This window comes from Hippopotamus amphibius, chromosome 9 (genome assembly GCF_030028045.1).
Source record: "Hippopotamus amphibius kiboko isolate mHipAmp2 chromosome 9, mHipAmp2.hap2, whole genome shotgun sequence".
NCBI classification, from domain to species: Eukaryota; Metazoa; Chordata; class Mammalia; order Artiodactyla; family Hippopotamidae; genus Hippopotamus; species Hippopotamus amphibius.
The window spans coordinates 116,681,335-116,701,137 of NC_080194.1; the positions used below are offsets into that span (position 1 = coordinate 116,681,335).

A 19,803-nucleotide genomic window follows, 5' to 3' on the forward strand; every position below is an offset into this window, starting at 1 on the left:
CTTCCAAAATCTTGGAGGACCTGGCAGTGCCCGGCATCCCTTCCGAGTGCAGGTGGCAGGAGCTGAGCAGCCGTTGTCCCATCTGGGTGAGGCATGAGCCGTCCAGTTCGCCCCAGTCCCTACCCAGCCTGTCTTATTCCGTTCTGTTCTTTGCCGACCCTCCCTGAAGGTCACAGATATCTAATGACCTCCTCCCACTCCAGGCAGGCGGTGCTGATTCTCCAGATGAGCCAGACACCCCTCTCCCCGCACACCCCCGAGTCGTGCTCTGGAGCCACAGGGACTCCGTCTTGTCTCTCTTCCGTGAGACAGCCCTACCTATGTTTGACATCACAGACTGTATCCTTACTTTTGCCGGCATCACGTTCTGCATCCCTCACCTCCTCTGCTGCCTCATTTTACCACACTGATTTCCTCCGAACAGGAATTCTGAGAAAGGGGAGCTGGCTGTGCTCTGCTTCCATCTGAGCGGATTCCATCCAGCCTCTGCATGGAGTAGGGGTGGAAAGGAATTTGGTATCTTTGCAGCTTCTTCTGAATCTGATCTTCTGTGGCCTCGTTATGTGCTTTACAGATTGTGAAATCCTAGACTATCAAAGAGGGTCTTTATAGGTGAGTGAAAACTCATTGTTCACTGAAAAAAAAAACAAACCCAAAAAACCCCTAAAAGAACGTGGACGATAGCATCATGTTCAAATATCATATCGTGTATGTGAAGGCAGCATGTTATTCTACTATGGAATTACCTTCTTGCCAGTGATTCCCCGTGTGTACACTGCAGACCGGGCCCCCCCCAATATAGGGTCCTAGAGTCCGCATGTGCACTACACATTCTTGTCTGACTGCAGACGGTTTTGCATATATCATTCTGTTTCTCAAAGTCGGTAGATGCCATTATAATTAATCAAGCATAAATCCTTTTAAAAATATCATTACACTCCTATCTGCTTCATGTGTGTGTGTGTGTGTGTGTGTGTGTGTGTGTGGTTTCTTAAACATAGATCGTAAAAGTATAACAGGCCCACGGTCCTTTATCCAAAACCCCTGGCGTCAGATGAGTTTCAGAATTCAGAATTTTTCAGATTTTAAAGAAAAGTAATCACATATGCTGTTATAAAATATCTCCAGTAGGGTCTGGGGCAGCAGCCTGTAATCGTCATACATGTTATTATTTCTATAGCAAAATATATGAATGTATTTCACACTAAATGTAATCCTTAAAGATTATAAATAACTTCATGTTAGCTTAGGCCAAGTTATGTTGCCAAATGAGTTACAGAAAAATCTTTTTTTTTTTTTGGTTTCAAAGTGATAGATAAGGGATTATGGGCCTGTAATGTTCCTGGTTGAGGGAGTCTGAAATTTTACTTTACATAATGTCTCTCATATTCCAAAAAGTTGGAAACCACAGTTATACTCTGTAAGCAGGGGTAACAAAGTCGAGTGCCAGAGCAAGTAAAAGTAATAAGTGATGTGGGAGATAGGTGTAAGGAAATAGGGGATGGTGAGGACCGCAGGGAACCAGTGAGTACATGTTCATTTACAGGGCTTAGTTGCTCTCAGCTCCAGCCACTTGTTGCCATGGTGAAATGTGGGTACATTGTAGTCACATCTCCCCTTTTTTAATGATATTCCGGAAGCTGATTTCTTGATATTTAAATGTCGGCAACTAAAAAGAAAAAGAAAACCAAAACAAACCAAAACAAAACACTGTTTAGGCCAAAGAAAATATATCTTCAACTTTTATCCGGTCTTGGGCTGCCTCTTTTGACCTCTAGTTTAGAGACTAATTCTTATGGTATGAAAATTGGACCGCGGTGTTTTGGTAATGAACTTCTTCCCTTCTTCTTAAGGTGGAGACCAAATACTTGTTCTGTCATCATTCCTCATACTTTACACACATTACACATGTTTTGAGTGTATAATTATAATAAAACATAAAAAGTTGATAGGCATTTTATTTGATTATTTATTCATTTATTCATTTCTTTATTTATTTATTTGCTGCATTGGGTCTTTGTTGCTGTGCGCGGGCTTTCTCTAGTTGCAGCGGGTCAGGGCTACTCTCCGTTGCAGTGCGCGGGCTTCTCAGTGTGATGGCTTCTCGTTGCAGAGCATGGGCTCTAGGTGTGTGAGCTTCAGTAGTTGTGGCATGTGGGCTCCGTAGTTGTGGCTCACGGGCTCTAGAGTGCAGGTTCAGTCGTTGTGCCGCACGGGCTTAGTTGCTTCACGTCATGTGGGATCTTCCTGGACCATGGATCGAACCCGTGTCCCCTGCATTGGCAGGTGGATACTTAACCACTGTGTCACCAGGGAAGTCTGACATTTTATTTTAGAATTGCCTTTTTTTCCAGCCAGTAGGAAGTTTTCTTTTTCATCTATGAATTTGAAACCTTAAAAGTTATTAATCTTGGAAAAGGGGATGAAAGCCCCGAGTTAAAATAGGAGCCTCTTTTTAAGTTAGGGAGTTAAGGGAGATTAGGTCCCAATGCCTCTACCTTTCCAGGGCTGTAGTGACCTGAAGTGACATTGCCCATCTGCCCTTGTATTCGGACAAGGACGTGTTCTTTGTGTCCTCTCTTCTGAGACCATCCCTTCCCCCCAGTGATACCAGCCCCATAACTGCTACCACGTGGCTGACAGCTCTCCGTTTTATGCCTCTGGCCCTGGCATCTCTTCATCCCTAGACTGAACGTCTCCACTTAAATGTCCTGCTAACACTGAACTCATGAACTTCGTCCTCAAATTAGCCTGCTTTCCCTGGATTCCCTCGTCTACGAGGCGGCAAACTTTGGCCTGCAGGGCAAATCCTGCCTACCTCCCGCTTTGTAAAAAAGGTTTATAGGAACATAGCCATGCACCGCCGCAACAGAACTAAGTAGTTTTAACAGTGACGGTATGGTCCGCAGAGCCTGTGCTATTTACCGTCTGTTCCTTTTACAGAAGAGTTTGCTGGCACTTGCTCTAGTGCACGGAATGCCACCACACCTACTCAGTCACCTGTCAGTCCCCCATCTCTCTTCCACGTTTTTTTTTTTTTAATGTTTTTTAAGGACTTTTATTGAGATATAATTGACATACAATAAACTGCATATAAAGTATACAATTTGATTTTTTTTTCTTATTAGTAATGTATATATGGCAATCCCAATCTCCCAATTCATCCCACCCCAACTCCCCCCTCACCCCCCGCCGCTTTACCCCCTTGGTGTCCATATGTTTGTTCTCTACATCTGTGTCTCTATTTCTGCCTTGCAAACCGGTTGATCTGTACCATTTTTCTAGATTCCGCATATATGCGTTAATAGATGATATTTGTTTTTCTCTTTCTGACTTACTTCACTGTGTATGACAGTCTCTAGGTCCATACATGTCTCTACAAATGTCCCAGTTTCGGTCCTTTTTATGGCTCAGTCATGTTCCATTGTATAGATGTGCCACATCTTCTTTATCCATTCATCTGTTGATGGCTGTTTAGCTTGCTTCCATGTCCTGGCTATTGTAAATAGTGCTGCAGTGAACATTGGGGTGCATGTGTCTTTTTGAATTATGGCATTCTCTGGGTATAAGCCCAGTAGTGGGATTACTGGGTCATATGGTAATCCCATTTTTAGTTTTTTGAGGAACCTCCATACTGTTCTCCATAGTGGCTGTATCACTTTACATTCCCACTAACAGTGCAAGAGGTCTCTTCCACGTTCTTTATTTTCCAGGCTCTCACCACCCTCTGGCAATTCTGCCTCCTGAGTATCTTTTGACTTGGTCTCTGCCTCTCAGTGGCCATTTCCCCAATTAGCTTAGTTCAAGCTTTCATTTTTTTTTTTTTCACCTGGACTCACAGTTGTCTTCCAACTGGCTTTGCTGGCTTGAGCTGGTTGTTAACCCTTTTGAGGAACATCTAGTTCTCCCCTTACTTTTGACATAGCCAGTCACTGTTTTAATGATCAGAGCTGTTCCCCTCTAATTAATTTTTTTTCTGATGAATTCTCTGGAGTTTAGAGTCAGTACATTTGTAGGAAACTAGTATTTATGTAGTCAGTGTACTGCCACATTGCCTTCTAACATGACAGTGCTATCTTTTTTTAAAATTTATTATTTATTATTTTTTAAATTTATTGGCTGTGTTTGGTCTTCATTTCTGCGCGAGGGCTTTCTCTGATTGCGGCGAGCAGGGTCCACTCTCCGTTGTGGTGTGCAGGCTTCTCATTGCCGTGGCTTCTTTTGTTGTGGAGCATGGGCTCTAGGCTCACTAGCTTCAGTAGTTGCAGCACGTGGGCTCATTCGTTGTGGCTCACAGTCTCTAGAACACAGGCTCAGCAGTTGTGGCACACGGTCTTAGTTGCTCTGTGACAGGTGGGATCTTCCCGGACCGGGGATCGAACCCGTGTCCCCTGCATTGGCAGGCAGATTCTTAACCCCTGTGCTACCAGGGAAGCCCCAGCACTATCAGTTGTTTGCAGTACCTTTACAGCAAGTAGTGTTGCTTAGCAGCACACATCACTCTGCATGACATGATGAATACCACGTCTCACCATCACCCTAGTGTCGCTAGACGTTCTTTTCTACATTCGCTATTTATTTTAATTTTTTCCCCTAAGGTTGAAATGACCATTGACCCTATATTCAGATTTCCTTGTAGGTTCAAGTTTTCTGTATGTATCATTTGTTTATTTACTTGCTGTGGAATTAATGTTCAGTTGTCAATTTCATCATGCAGTTACCAATTCAGCTCAACCCATGTCAGATGCTAGGGGCTGGGGTTAAATATATAACCAATTCCTAGGAACCTGAGTGGGAAGAAGGGCATACAAGCAGATAACTCGAATATAGCCAGATGTACCTATTCCAGCAGATTTCAGGTGTTAATAATGAAATAGTAATGCCACATCTTGATTTATTCATGTATTTTAATATAAACAAGTCGATATTCTTGTTCTCAGATGCATTACTTAATGAAAGTAGTGCTGGAATCTCGAGAGAGCATGTCTATGACGAGGTGCATGTTTGATATGTTTCAGAAGATAAAGCAGACTCTGTTGAAGATCTGACCCTGTGAGTCAAAAATTATCCGCACCTCAGTGAGTCAAAAATTACCCGCACCCAGGCTGAGTGAGTGAGTCAAAAATTATCCGCACCCAGGCTGTGGAATTTATAGAAGTTTGTGAGTCAAAAATTATCTGCAGGTGAGTCAAAAATTATCCTCACCCAGGCTGTGGAATTTATAGAAGTTTGTGTATAACCAGAGTGCGGATAATTTTTGACTCACCCGCGTATGAGAAACCGCTTTTGAATTGGTCGAGCCTATTTGTAGCAACTGATGTAAGAGAGTAGCATAGACACATTTACACTACCAAGTGTAAAATAGGTAGCTAATGGGAAGTTGCTGTATAACACAGGGAGATCAACTCAATGATGGGTGATGCCTTAGAGGGCCAGGACAGGAAGGGTGGGGGGGAGTCACGGGAGGGAGGGGATATGGGGATATATGTATAAATACAGCTGATTCACTTTGGTGGACTTCAAAAGCTGGTACAAGAGTGTTTAGCAATTATATTCCAATAAAGAGCTTAAAAAAAAAAGCAAACAATATTCAGTTCACCTCAGCCCTCCATGTTGTAAGGCTTGTTTCCTGTGTCCAGATATTTCATGTTAATTACAGCTTATTGATGATTTGCAGAGGCCACTTCCTTTTCCTCAGTCCTAAGTTGTTTATCTTCCTCTCCTTTCCCTCGATTCTTTTTTAGGTGTCTTATCAGAGATACCTTTTGGTCTAGTGGTCAATATGATCTCTCCTTTAATGTTTCATTAGCATTTCTTCTGTAGTTTCTGTGTTCCTCCACATGAGTTAGCCAAGTTTACACCTCCTAAAGAGTTTAAGTGATAAATTGTAGACTAAGTAAACAGGTGCTCAAATGAACACAAATATTTAAATATGTAAATGTTCAGAACTGCACAGAAATTCTTGTATGCAACTACCAGCTACCTGTCACATGGCAGCGTGAACACTTACACATCTATCAGCTTGGAGTTCACGTGGTTATTGGATACTCTCAGATGCATGGGCTGGAGTGGCCACTTGAACCCATGCCCAGGTACACCTTGGGGAAATACACCGGAGTATTTCTACTTTACTAGCTACAGTGAGTGCTAGGATAGATGGAGCATGGGCTCAGGCATGGGGTCTCTGAGGTATGCTTGGGGCTCAGTGAAGGCTTCTCTGACATGTGACACTTCAGCAGTCTTGATAACAGGCAGGAAGGGATGACAGGTGATTAAGAATTCCAAGAGGGAAGAGAAGTTCTTAGGGGAGACTTAAAACCCTGAAAATGTATCCTTTAACTTAATATTTTTTTGTCTATAAATTGGAAAAAGACAACTATATTTGTGGAAAAACAGATCCAGCTTAACAGTGGAAAAACTCTACCCAGCTCTTATTTTCAAATTAGGTAGTGAAAGGTTGTGTGTAGATCCACATGTTCTCAAGTCCAGAATGACTGTGGTATTTAAATTCACAAGCCCCTGGATGCATTTCCATTCAATAGGAGGAGTAAGTTGGTTCCTTAAAGCTTTAAGAAGCCTTCAAACCAGTATACTCAATTTTCTTTGCCTCATGTAAATGGATGGCCGTCTTGCCCCGGAATAGACAATTTTGCTGTACATTGAAAGTCTATTGAGTCATCATATTTCACAGTGTAACTTTTAGTTTCTTTAATTTTTGTTATAATTGTTCATCCCCTCCTATAACCTTTTCAGTACTCTCACTGCTTTTGCATTTTTGGACATGCTAGGGTTAATAATAATCCCCAAACAGCTCCAAGATGGCAGGACTCAAATACATTGTCACCCAAGACCGTGAACACCAACTTTTTGAAGTTGGGCAGTATTTTTTTTTTCCTTTAAGAACTTTTATTCTCATACAATTGACATACAATAAACCGCATATATTTTAAGGGTTCAATTTGATATTTTTCTTATTTATAATGTATATATGGCAATCCCAATCTTCCAATTCATTCCTCCCCAACCCATCCGCCCCTGCTTTCCCCACTCGGTGTCCATATGTTTGTTCTCTACATCTGTGTCTCTGTTTCTGCCTTGCAAACAGGTTGATTTGTGCCATTTTTCTATATTCCGCACAATACGTGTTAATATACAATATTGGTTTTTCTGTGGAGTCGGGCAGTATTGATTGGCTTTTGTTCTCCTCTGTGGAAGACCATCATTAGAAAGGCTTCTGTTCCAGTTTTGGAGGGTGGGGCTCATGGTTTGAGGACCACTTTAGTGGAACTGGGGAGCTCTTACAGGCAGAAGGTTGAGAAAATTAATTGGGTGCTTTAGGAAGCCAACTCTGGCAGCAGGTGGAGTTAGGATTGTGGAGCAAGGGAAAGAGGAGAAGGTAAAAGAGACTAGCGAGGACGCTATGGCCACAGGCTGAGAGGTGATGGCAGCCAGAGCTAAGACGAGGGCATTGGAGGTTGACTGGAAAACATATTTAACACCACGATGTTTGAGGTGAAGAAAAGAGGTGTATGGTTAGATGTTATTTCCAGAAGTGGGTAACACCATGATTCTTCAGTTTTCCATTGTGTTATGATGCTTCTCTTTTTTTAAAAACACATAATTCTTATATCTACTTTTTTGGTTGGGCTTGCTCTTCCATTGATTTATGGCTTTGGTATGTGTATCAGGGTGTGCACACCAGTACTACACTGTTTTACTAACTGTTGATCTGTAACGTGTTTTATTTTTTTATCTTGTGCCAAAGTCCAAAATCTTTTTTTTTCCAGATCTTTATTGGAGTATAATTGCTTTACAATGTTGTGTTAGTTTCTGCTGTACAACAAAGTGAATCAGCTATATGTATACATATATCTCCATATCCCCTCCCTCCCCCACTCCTCTAGGTCATCACCAAGCATTGGGTTGATCTCCCTATGCTATGCAACAGCTTCCCACTAGCCATCCATTTTACATGTGGTAGAGTATATATGTCAATGCTACTCTTGTCACTTCATCCCAGCTTCGCCCCCACCCCCACCCCGCCCCATGTCCTCAAGTCCGTTCTCTGTGTCTCCATCTTTATTCTTACCCTGCCACTAGGTTCATCAGTACCGTCTGGGACTTCACTTTTAGAATCACCAGTACAGATGAAATGAGGCCGGCAATAAAGTCAGGCGATGGGTACATGGAGGTCCATCAATCTAGTCACATCATTTTGTGTAGGCCTGAAATTGTTTGCAATTTAAACTTTCTATTTTTAAAAGCAGATTATAATTAAAAAAAGAAATTAAATTGCCTGATTATTCACCCGAAGCATTGTTCACTCACATTCTTCAAGGGCACAAACCATGGAAGGAGCTGGGACACTCTCCAGCCATCCTGCATCAGTGCTAAGAATTCAGGTTCCCTCCTGAGAACCCACAGCAAAAAGTGTGGGAAAGGCGAAACAGCATGTAAGCAGGTTCTCCCTCATTTTCTTGAGAACCCCATTCAGCTGGTTCAAATACTCTTGGCCACACCCCGTAAGCTACTAAAAATACCTCCTAGGAATCTGCTAGATGCCAGGAAACCACCGAAGGGCTGGGACACCCAGTCAGCCCCAGGCACCGTAACAACCGGGTCCAGAAAAGAACAGGAAGGATGTGAAGGCACCTGCTTGCTCTATTGTGAAATGCAGGGGCCTGGGTTCAATCCCTGGTGGGGGAACTAGAGTCTGCACACATGCCGCAACTAAGAAGTTCGCGTGCTGCAACTAAAGACCCCAGCATGCCTCAACTAAGACCCGCTGCAGCCAAAATAATAAATATTTAAACATATATACATATGTTATTTGTAAGAAGGCACACAGGCATTTGGGAATCACTGCTTGTTTTCACAACAGGGCAAGCAACTATTCTGAGACCAGGTGAGAAAAGGACCTTGCTCATCAAAATGAGACCCACGATCCCTTCCTTTTGTTCTATATTCTACTTCTTAAGAGAAAAATGGGAGATATTAAAAGCATTTTTGTGTGATACTCATTTAAGAACAACTTTCCAAAGGAATAGCCCATACCCGCCCAAAGCCCATTAACACTGACTGAAAACCTCGGAATTGCTACGGGTACTTCTTTCTGTGATCAGTCTCGAGAGGATTGACTTCTAAGAGGATTTAAGAGAACCCCTGGACACATAACACCATGATATAGTTTTTAAAAAATTAAGAACCACATCTTCTCGGTCTGCTGGCTTTCTGAATAAAGTTGTATTCCTTGCCTCAAAAACAACGACAACAACAACAAATTAAGAACCAATTTATACATGGCCAGAATGAAGAGACAAGTATGAAAATCCAACTCTCGGGCTTAGTCATCATTTCATTCAAGTAGCAGTTCTCAACCTGGGCAACTTTGTCCCTAGGGAACATCTGGTGGTGCCTGGGGACATGTTTGGTTGTCACACCTTGGCCTCTAATAGGTAGAGAGGTCAGGGACACTGGCAAACATCATACACTGTGTGGGACAGCGCCCCCGCCCCCGCCCAACAGGGCATTATCCAGCCCCAGGTGTCAGGAGGGCTGACATCAGAAACCCTGCATTAAACGTTCACACAAAAATTCAAAGATCATCAGTCAATGTTAAATTTTAAAAACTCTTAAGTAGCCCTGATTATTCTCGGATAGAGAAAACTTAACATGCTTAACCAGGACATGGTTCCCAAGATGACAGCTCTCTTTGGAGTGCATCTGCAGAGGAACCAGCTTTGGTCTCAAACAGCCCTGAGAGCAAATGTCTGCTCTGCCAGTTCCTAGTCACGTGACAGATTACGCACTCCCACCTCTCTTTTAAATATAAAATGCGTACAATGGAACCTCATACGGTAATGCCTAAGATTAAGGGTGATGTCAAAGTGCTGAGCTCCATGGAGCCCAAACTGTGTACTGAGGTGCCCTGGGGCGGCACAACCAACTCACAAGGGCAGGGTAGGATGTTTTAAATTTTTGAGGGAAACAGAGAGATACTCAACATGCACCAGACACAAGCAAAGCACCAGCTCGAGGCAGTCAGTTTCCACATGAGACTTCTTCGCACTCCTTTTAATGACATCGTATCTCTGCAAAGCTGATTTCTCAAATGTGACTGTGATGAAACAGTCATTACTGCTCAAACGTCACTTGCAATACTGCAAGAGGAACAGGCGGTGGTGTCCAATGTGGCTCCCAGGTGAGGTCATGAAGTGCTTGACAGGAGCACATATCCCATTAGAAGTAACTGTCGTTATTTAAAAATGAAATAACAAGAGTATTTGTTCTTACGATGTATGTGGTTTTGTTTTTTCAAAAGACCAAAAAGTTGTTAGGACATAAATACTTACAATGCTTGAACCCGACTTATTAATAAACAGAACTGCTGCTATGTTTTTTAACCTAGAGTCATCATGAAAAATTTACGGAGGTACTTAGGGTGCTATAATCCAAGGAAAGGGGACACCTTGGCCTAGCTCGATGCTGGTGTGTCGTGGAGGTCTTCTGTGAAGACCAGAACACAGATGATTAAATACAGGCCGGTGTCGAGGAGCTCCACCCAGACGAATCCAACCCAAATTGCCAGGCTGCAGGACTGCAAGCTACACAGATGGCTATTATACTAAGCCACATGCTTTGCAGTGGTTTGTTACAGAGCAAAAGCTCATACAGGCTTTAATTATATGCCTCATTAAGCTCATGCCTATGAAAGGCATGAGAAAGTGGAAGATGTACACAATGTAACGGTAGTTACACACACACACACACACACACAATCCACAGTGCATACAAGCTGTGATCTCTTCCATCACCTCCAAGTCAGCATTTCAAGAGAGATGTGCTCTTATGTGCTACTGACCTACAGTGAGTCCCATCAATCCCATTCATTACACGTCTTCAAAGACACTTATTATTAGGATTGCAAGGAGTTCTTTTAGGCCCACAGATTTTCTTAGAACTTCAGTTTTTTAAAAAAAAAGGCAGGGGGGTTATAAAATGGAGACAGCCGCAGGTGGATTTCTGGACCAGGTAGAAGTTTTGCTTGTTTGTCTGTCCACCTGTCCCCCCAGGAATACTTACTGAGTTCTCATTACGTCCTGGAAAGAAACTGATGAACAAAAAGATATGCTCCTGCCCCCATGGGGCCTGCAATCCAGCAGGGAAGGTGAAGGGTGGACAAGTGTGGGGAACACTACAAAGAAGGGTGTGGTCTTGTGGGAGCGCATAACAGGGTCTCACTTCCCTTAGAACAGGGTCCAAACTACTTGGCCTGGCCTACAAGAGCCTGCGTGATGCAGCCGGATGCCTTCTTCAGCTTCATCTTGAACCACACACGCCTCCTCGCTGCCTGTTCCAGTCACACGGGCCTTTCGGCCTCCTCGCATGCTCCTTCCTTCCCTAAGCTTGCCTTGTCTGAGACAATCCTCTCCCTAGAGAGTTTCTCCTTCTTAGGGCTCAGCTGAAATGCCTGACACCACTCTGGAATGCTTTGATTTGTTGCTCTTTTTACTTTCTACTCAACCAATTCCACACAGGAGTTGAGAAGGATTACAAAGACACAGACATTCATTCATCCAAGCATTCAGGTACGTATTTATTCCATCAACGATCTCTGTGTGCCAGGCACTGGATTACAAAGACACAGACATTCATTCACCCAAGCATTCAGGTACATATTTATTCCATCGACGATCTCTGTGTGCCAGGCACTGTTTTAGGTGCTGGGATACAACGATGAACAACACAGGAGAGGTCCCTGCTGTTGAGGCTCACCCCCTCTGGGAGGGAGAGACGGAGAATCATTAAACAAACGAACAATCAAGGTAACGTCAGAGTATTAAGTGCTATGAAGAAACGAAGAGGATGATGAGAGCAGAGTATGCCTAAAACAGGAGGTGGCAGCAGAAGTGAGACATGGGTGATGAGATGGAGCCCTTCAAACAAAACGAGGGGAAAGAGTTCCAGGCCGAGGGAAGAGGAAGAGGAAGGGTCTGGAGGTGAGAGCAAGCTGGGCACACTCAGAGGACAGCAGGAGGGCAGTGTGGCGAGGTCATAGCTACTGTGATTGAAAATAAAATCAGGAGGCATCCAGACACCTGATGAATCATGTGGATTTCAGCACCAGGAAGATTTACGCAGGAAAGTAATAGAACCGGACCTCCTTTTAATGAACTCATCCTGACCTACATTTCATTGTGTGTCCATTTATATACTTTAAATTTCTTACGCTGTGAATCCTTCAGCTTAAGAAAACACCTATCATCCAATGAATTGGGAGACTGGGATTGCCATATATATATTCCTAATAAGAAACAAAGTATCAAATTTTACACTTTAAATATATGCAGTTTATTGTATGTCAATTGTATCTCAATAAAAGTTCTTAAAGAAAAAAAAAACAGATCAAACCAAAAAAAAAAAAAAAGAAAGAAAACACCTGTCATCAATTCTAACATGCATATTTTTCTCACATTTTAACATGTCTGAAATCAGGATGCATCTAATAGTCAATAATGTATCAGTTTAATTTGTCGGCACTTTTTCTTTCCTATTGATAAACAAATAGTGGTGCTTCTTACAATTACAGCCCCACAGGCTTGATGAAAAAGGGTAATTTTTAAATGAGAATTCTGACAGTTCTGTTATCACCTATCACTTTTCTCAAATTTTCATTCACATTTTTATTCTTATTTAATTTTATTCAAATTCTCCTTTCTCAGTATGATGGCAAGATCAAAAATTATAAAGGACAACACTGGAGAACTTGCCTACATAAGACACAAATACAGAGTTAAAAAAACAAGCAAAAGAATAAGAAAAAACCTTCAATTAAAAAAAAGTTAACAGGACTTTCCTGGTGGTGCAGTGGTTAAGAATCTGCCTGGCAATGCAGGGGACACAGGTTCGATCCCTAGTCTGGGAAGATCCGACACGCCGTGGAGCAATGAAGCCCATGTGCCGCAACTACTGAAGCCTGTGCACTTAGAGCCCGTGCTCCACATCAAAAGAAGCCACCGCAATAAGAAGCCCACACACCATAACAAAGAGTAGCGCCTGCTCACCACATCCAGAGAAAGCCCATGCAGCAACAAGACCCAACTGGGCAGTGACCCCCCCAAAAAAAAAGTTGACAGAGGCTTTTATCAAAGAACATATCTTTATGTTGTAAAGCGTTCCTATAAATTGAAGAAAAAAGTGGGGGGGAGGACAATGCAACTGAAAAAAAAAATGGACAAAGGAAATAAAAAAGGAAATTTACACAGAAATTCCCAAAGACCAATAAAACTAAAGACAGACACTCCATCTCACCAGCATTCAAAGTTATATAAAATTTTAAGACAATGGGACATCATTACCATCCACCAGATTGGTAGAAATTTTTAAAAATAATAATACCCAGTGTAAGTGAGGGTGTAAGGAAAGAGAACCCTCATCTACTCTTAGTGAAAATATAAATTAGTAAAAAGGGTCTTGAAGATCAGTTTGGCGGTAACTATTAATTCATAATGTACAATTCTTTGAGCTAGCAATTCCTACAAATACGCGCATATACGTATGTTTTCTCCAACAATGTTGAATACAGAAACATTAGAAAGCAGCAATGTAAATGACCATCAGTAAGGAACAGATTAAATAAAATGGAGTTTCCATGCAGAGGAGTACCATAGAGCCATTAGAAATAATGAGGTGGATCTATATATGCTGGCATGAAAAGACAGCCATGATTTACTAGGATGTGAAAAGAGCAAGTCATAAAACAGTATACAGCCACTATGGAAAACAGTTTGGAGGTTCCTTAAAAAACTACAAATAGAACTACCATATGATCCAGTAATCCCACTACTGGGCATATAACCAAAGAAAACCACAATCCGAAAAGAAACATGTACCATAACGTTCATTGCAGCACTATTTACAATAGCCAGGACATGGAAGCAACCTAAATGCCCATCAACAGATGAATGGATAAATTAGATGTGGCATATATATACAATGGAATATTACTCAGCTATAAAAAGGGATGAGATGGAGCTATATGTCACGAGGTGGATAGACCTAGAGTCTGTCATACAGAGTGAAGTAAGTCAGAAAGAGAATGACAAATATTGTATGCTAACTCACATATACGGAATCTAAAAATGGTAGTGATGAACTCAGTGACAAGACAAGAACAAGGACGCAGATGTAGAGAATGGACTGGAGCACTCGAGGTGTGGGGGGGCAGGGGGTGAAGGGGAAGCTGAGACGAAGTGAGAGAGTAGCATAGACATATATACTACCAAGTGTAAAATAGATAGCCAGTGGGAAGTTGCTGTATAACAAAGGGAGTTCAACTCGAGGACGGATGATGCCTTAGAGGACTGGGACAGGGAGGGTGGGGGGGAGTCGAGGGAGGGAGGGAATACGGGGATATGTGTATAAAAACAGATGATTGAACTTGGTGTACCCCCCAAAAATAATTAATAAATAAAATATTTAAAAAATAAAAATAAAACAGCATCAAATAATTGCTTCTAAAAAAAATAAAATTACACATAAACCTATATTTATATATAGAAGTATAGATTGATTCATTCATTCAACAAATATATGTGAAACTACAACATATATCTCTTCAATGTGTATGTATTATACATGCATTCAACAAAAATTTACTGAATCTTTTACGTGCCAGGCACCGGGTTATATTTGTGTATGTGCTTTACTATGTGTGGTATTTACCTTTCTCTGGGTAAACTGCTCTACTGTAGTAGAAAATGCTCTGAACACTGGTTATCTTGGATGGGGGAGGGATCATGGAAGGTCTTTACTTTCTCCTTCATATATTTCTACACTGACGATCAAAGTCTTAGGAAAGTACTAGTGTGTTCATTACAGATAGTCATTCTGACACAGATATTAACCAAATGCACAGAAAATTATGGTAGCAAAAGTGTGGAGCAATAAAAACAGATGATTGAAGCTGGTGTACCCCCCAAAAAATAAAAAAAATAAAAAAAATAAAGGTGTGGAGCAAGCAAATGGCAAAGCGTGAACAGCTTCTGCTTACAGTCTGTACAAGGGAAACAAAGGATGGGGGGGAGCCACTATTTTCTGCGGAAACTTTATTGGGAATCTGCTCACCAGGAGGAAGACTAAAGCACTGTGGCTGTGTAAAAGCGGAGGCACATCTAACTGGCGTGCTGTGCTATCTGCGTCGACCATCCCATAAAGCATCCTCTCTGAGCGTGTTTCCTGACCCGAATTATCAATAAGGCCCTTGAACACCTCTGTCAGACACAGACTGAACACGATGAAAGATTCTGGAAGAGTTCTACCATAATCTGAAATGAGGAAAGTGTTTCTGCAAACATTCATAATTAAAATTCATATTTTTGAGGGGAAAAATTAACTGCAGGGGCCAAGGAGGTGACATACGTGAGGAAGCATCAAGGTGCAAGACAAGAGGCCTGTTCCTGTTGCCAGACCCCTGGTTGGGGGGCTTGACATGGGGGCTCCAAACTCACTCCTGTGGGAGAACCTCTGTAATATAGTTATTTTCCAGTTTGTGGGTTGCCCACTGTGAGGTATGCGATTTGATTACATTGTGAGTCACCCCTCCTACCTGTCTCATTGTGTTTCTTTCTTTATGTCGTTAGTTGTAGGAGATCTTTTTTGGTAGGTTTCAGATTTTTTCAGCAATGACTGTTCTGCATATTGTTGTGATTTTGATGTGCTCATGAGAGGAGATGAGCGTAGAGTCCTTCTAGTCTACCGTCTTAACCACGTTAGGTTAACTCTGGGGCTGGAGCCCAGCAGCAGGGACCTCAGCAAGGACATCGAAGGCAGGACGCCATTACAGCATGACTGGCAGGAAGGTTAGCTCCCAGCTGCCCTCTCTGATGGTTCTATGTGAATCCCGACATCTGTGCCATCCGATCCTTAGGGTCTGTTGATTGTCTTCCTACGTGACTTGAGACTTTTATGATTCTTTGTGTGCCGGTTAGTTTTTGTTTTCATCCTGGATGTTTTCAACAATACCTCATGAGACTCTGCATCTTATTTATAATTTATCTGTGGGCTGTGGGCCCAATGTCAGATTCAAAGTCTTTGCAGTGCTATTCCAGTCTCTCCTATGTACGTTATCCATTGGCCAGCTCACGCCTGGTTAGGAGTTTACTCATTAGTGTAATTTTTAAAGTTTGGTATACTGATTAGATCCATATATGCAAATAATGAGGGAAACACATGAATTCATAAACAACTTTATGGTATCACTTTCCTGCTCCTCTGTGCTCTCCTCTCCCCAGCATTCTGATTCCTCCAGCCAGAAATCACCCACTTTCATGATTGTGCCACAACCAAGTGGCAGGAAGACAGAGAGAATGGTAAAAAGCAGTTGGGTTTCGGTATGTCTTTTCTGAGCCATGGCTCAACTGAACTGAGAAGAAAGCTCCCCGCCCTCAGAGGAAGCAATGGGATTGCCCCTTCCACACTTTCGCAAAGCTTTAGGAGTTTCCCCTTTTCCACTCTTCAAGCCAAAACTAGAAGGTTTCTCCTTCATCTCATCCTTTCTGAACTACAGCGCTCACTTCAAGACTTTGGATTGCTTTCAGTTCAGGCTAGGGGATACATAAGCCAAAACTGTAAACTCAACACTGGTTCAGTGGCAGTTCAAATTATGGTGTTCTTCCCTATCCAACTGCTGATGTTTACCTTTTATTAGTTCTCTAGGTTTAATCATTGAGTTCAGCAGGAGATAAATGGGTGTGTGTGTTTACTTCATCATACCTGGAAGCTAGAGATACGTTTCTTTTCTCCCTCTGTTCATAAGCTTCAGGTGTCTTTATAAATTCTGAAAAAAAATTAGGAACTCTCCTTTAGACATAAAGGGGGGCATAGGAAGAAGACGCTACATAGCTAATGTCAGAAAATAGCTAGTATAAAATGTTTTAGGGATATAGTTACAAGAAACTTCATTTATCTCTATACATAAGACAACTTATGATCTAAGAACTTTCTGAGGATAAAGTTGAATGCACCATGTAAATTCTGGCTCCTCTTTCAAGGTAAAAAGTATACATCAAACGATATCCCCTATGGAAACTGACCATATGCTGTCTGCTTTTAACCTGCTAGAAAAGCGTGACACATTTTCAAAGTCACTAAGTGGAGGAATGAAGCGCAAACTCTCCATCATTATATCACTTTTAGGGGGCTCCAAGGTATTAAGGAAGAGAGAATGGGGGGAGGGCAGAGTGAGGGGCACTAAAAATGGATTTCTGCCAACTGGTCTAGAAAACTCACTTGACAGAAACCTGAGAGTTGATATGAACCTTAAAGGAACATTGCCAATAATAATCAGAGGGAATTGGCATTATTGGCTCCACTGTTTAGTTTGGAGTTGTTTTTTCTCCTAGAATTTTTACCACTATTTTTAGTCTAGACTCTCTGTCTTCACCTAAATGTGTTCCCCTTAAATAGTAAATTATCCCACGTGTAGAATAGCATCAATTTTTCAGTGGTTGTGAAATTTTTCTTCTGGCTTTTAGGTAGTGATACTTGATGAACCATCATCTGGCATGGACCCAGTCTCAAGGAGAATCACCTGGGATGTCCTTCAGCAATTTAAACACAATCGTACCATCCTACTGACCACCCACTACATGGATGAAGCTGACCTCCTGGGTGACCGAATTGCCATCATGGTCAAGGGGACCCTACAGTGCTGTGGCTCTTCAATCTTCCTGAAAAAAACATATGGTCTCTCTCCCTTTGATCATTCTTAGGATATTGATGCCTTAACAATATTCTTCTAACAAGATTTCAGTGATATTTTGTCTATGCATCAAAACCCTCAATGACTTCCTCTGTCCTATTAATTAGGTGGCAACTATTCTGACTGGTTTTTAAGACCCTTTACAATCTAGGTATTCGTTCTGTATGCTCACTTTTTCTCCAATACATAGCTTTAGACTTAGGAAATGCTTTTATCAACCTGCAAAGGCCATGCTTATTTCTCCCATTTGGTTCTATTCGCAGTTTTCTTTGTCCCTGGAATGCAGTGGTGCCCTCAAATATGTTTACTTTATTGAGTAATTGATTTATTTAATTGATGAGGAGAGAAAGAAAAGAGATCAATTGTTTCTGAACCTAGTTTCTCATTTGCCAAACCAATATCAAATCCCCAGTGTGATGAGATAACTCTAAAATGTGGCAATTGATAGTAAGGATGTAATATAGAATGAAAGAATCATATAAGTGAAATAAAACAGTCCTGGACTTTAATAAAGCTTTTTAAGGAGATAAAATTGATACATCAAATAGTGAACTAATGAGGGCTAAAATTACAGTAATAGGAATCCAAAATCAGAGGATATAAATGTAAATGGAGATAATGAAGGACGAATTCCTTCTTCATTTACTCACTATTTTAGTTCATTAATTATTTCCTCTAAACTGGTTACTATCGTATGCACTTTATGTAGCATATTTAATATGCAAAACAACAACCCCATTTTATAGAATAAAAATCTGTGGCCCACATATATCAAAAATGTATCTAAGTCATATTTATATATCCATTTAGTTCAAAGTTTATGATCATCTTATAGGTTTGAGTTTTACATTGGGGTTCTATATCCAAAATTAGACTTATGCCGTTTGAATTGAGTGTGCCTGAGTTAAGAGGCACATCATTTAAACAGCTATGCTTTTGATAAATAATTTATAATAATTTCTAATAGCATCCACTAATTGTACTAATTATTATAAAATAATACATAATATATTTTAAAGGTATAATACTTTGGGATATGCAGGTCCCTTCTTATAGATGCTAAACTTTAAGTAAACTTAAACTGAATTTCTTAACATTTTACTTAAAAACCTAGAATCTATGTTCACTTCTTTGATAGAACAGGAAATTCCATGTTGGTGTCAGCATTCAGCACTCACTACCACCGTGCCTCTGTGCAGAAGAAGGCATTTTCTATTGATTTCAGTCCTAAGAGGACAAGACAAATGAGAAGTTTGTGTCATGATTCCTGAAAAGTGAAAAACAGTATTATTGACGTATTATTTTGTAATAGTCTTGGTTCCCATAGCTAGTAAATAATGGGTAAGTCACTTCATTCTCTGGATGTGAGCTGCCTCATTTGTAAAATGGAATAATAGTGTCTTCCCTACTATAAGCCAGGTAAATAAATCAGATTATCAGCTAAGAGATCTATGCTTAAACTTAGTATTCTTTTTTAAAATCTTAATAAGAAAAATAAATGCAAATACAATGACCATTTGGAATGCATATATTTAAAAGCAATGGTGTTTTCTTCCAACTCCAGAAAATAATTTCTCTACATAGGCAAAGCACTAATTAAGTATAATAGTTCTCTGATTTCTTTAAGGCCTTTAATTGAAAATCATATTCTCAGGTTTTCCATGGATCTCCATCTACAATTTAACAACATTCCTTCAACATTTCATATCTCCCTTCTCTGCTTTATTTTTTCTAAAACAAAATATGTTCTAACTTATTCCTCTTTATTATTAACTGCCTCCTTTGACTAGAAAGTAGCTCTTATGAAGGCAGGAATTTTTACCTGCTTTGTTAACTGCTCTATCCCCAGGTCCAAGATTAATCCTTAATACAGGGTGGACAGCCAGTGATAATAAATGAATATTTATCAAGATTACAGTTTCAAAAATAAGTAGCCATATAACAGGGGCCTTTCTTCATACATCTACCATATCTGGTTATATACACCAAATTGTTATTATTCACTAAGAAAGTGATTGAAATTATAGAGGAAGTTGCTATTT

General features: G+C 40.9%; 1 protein-coding gene across 1 annotated transcript in view; it reads left to right on the forward strand.

Moving 5' to 3' along the window:
• Window positions 1-17,081: 17,081 nt before the first annotated feature.
• The window catches only part of LOC130861015 (phospholipid-transporting ATPase ABCA3-like), a 70,893-nt gene continuing 68,171 nt past the window's right edge, over window positions 17,082-19,803 (forward strand). Inside the window, 2 exon segments of the mRNA XM_057749521.1 lie at window positions 17,082-17,207; window positions 17,535-17,745. Coding sequence (XP_057605504.1) covers window positions 17,082-17,207; window positions 17,535-17,745 — 337 coding nt within the window.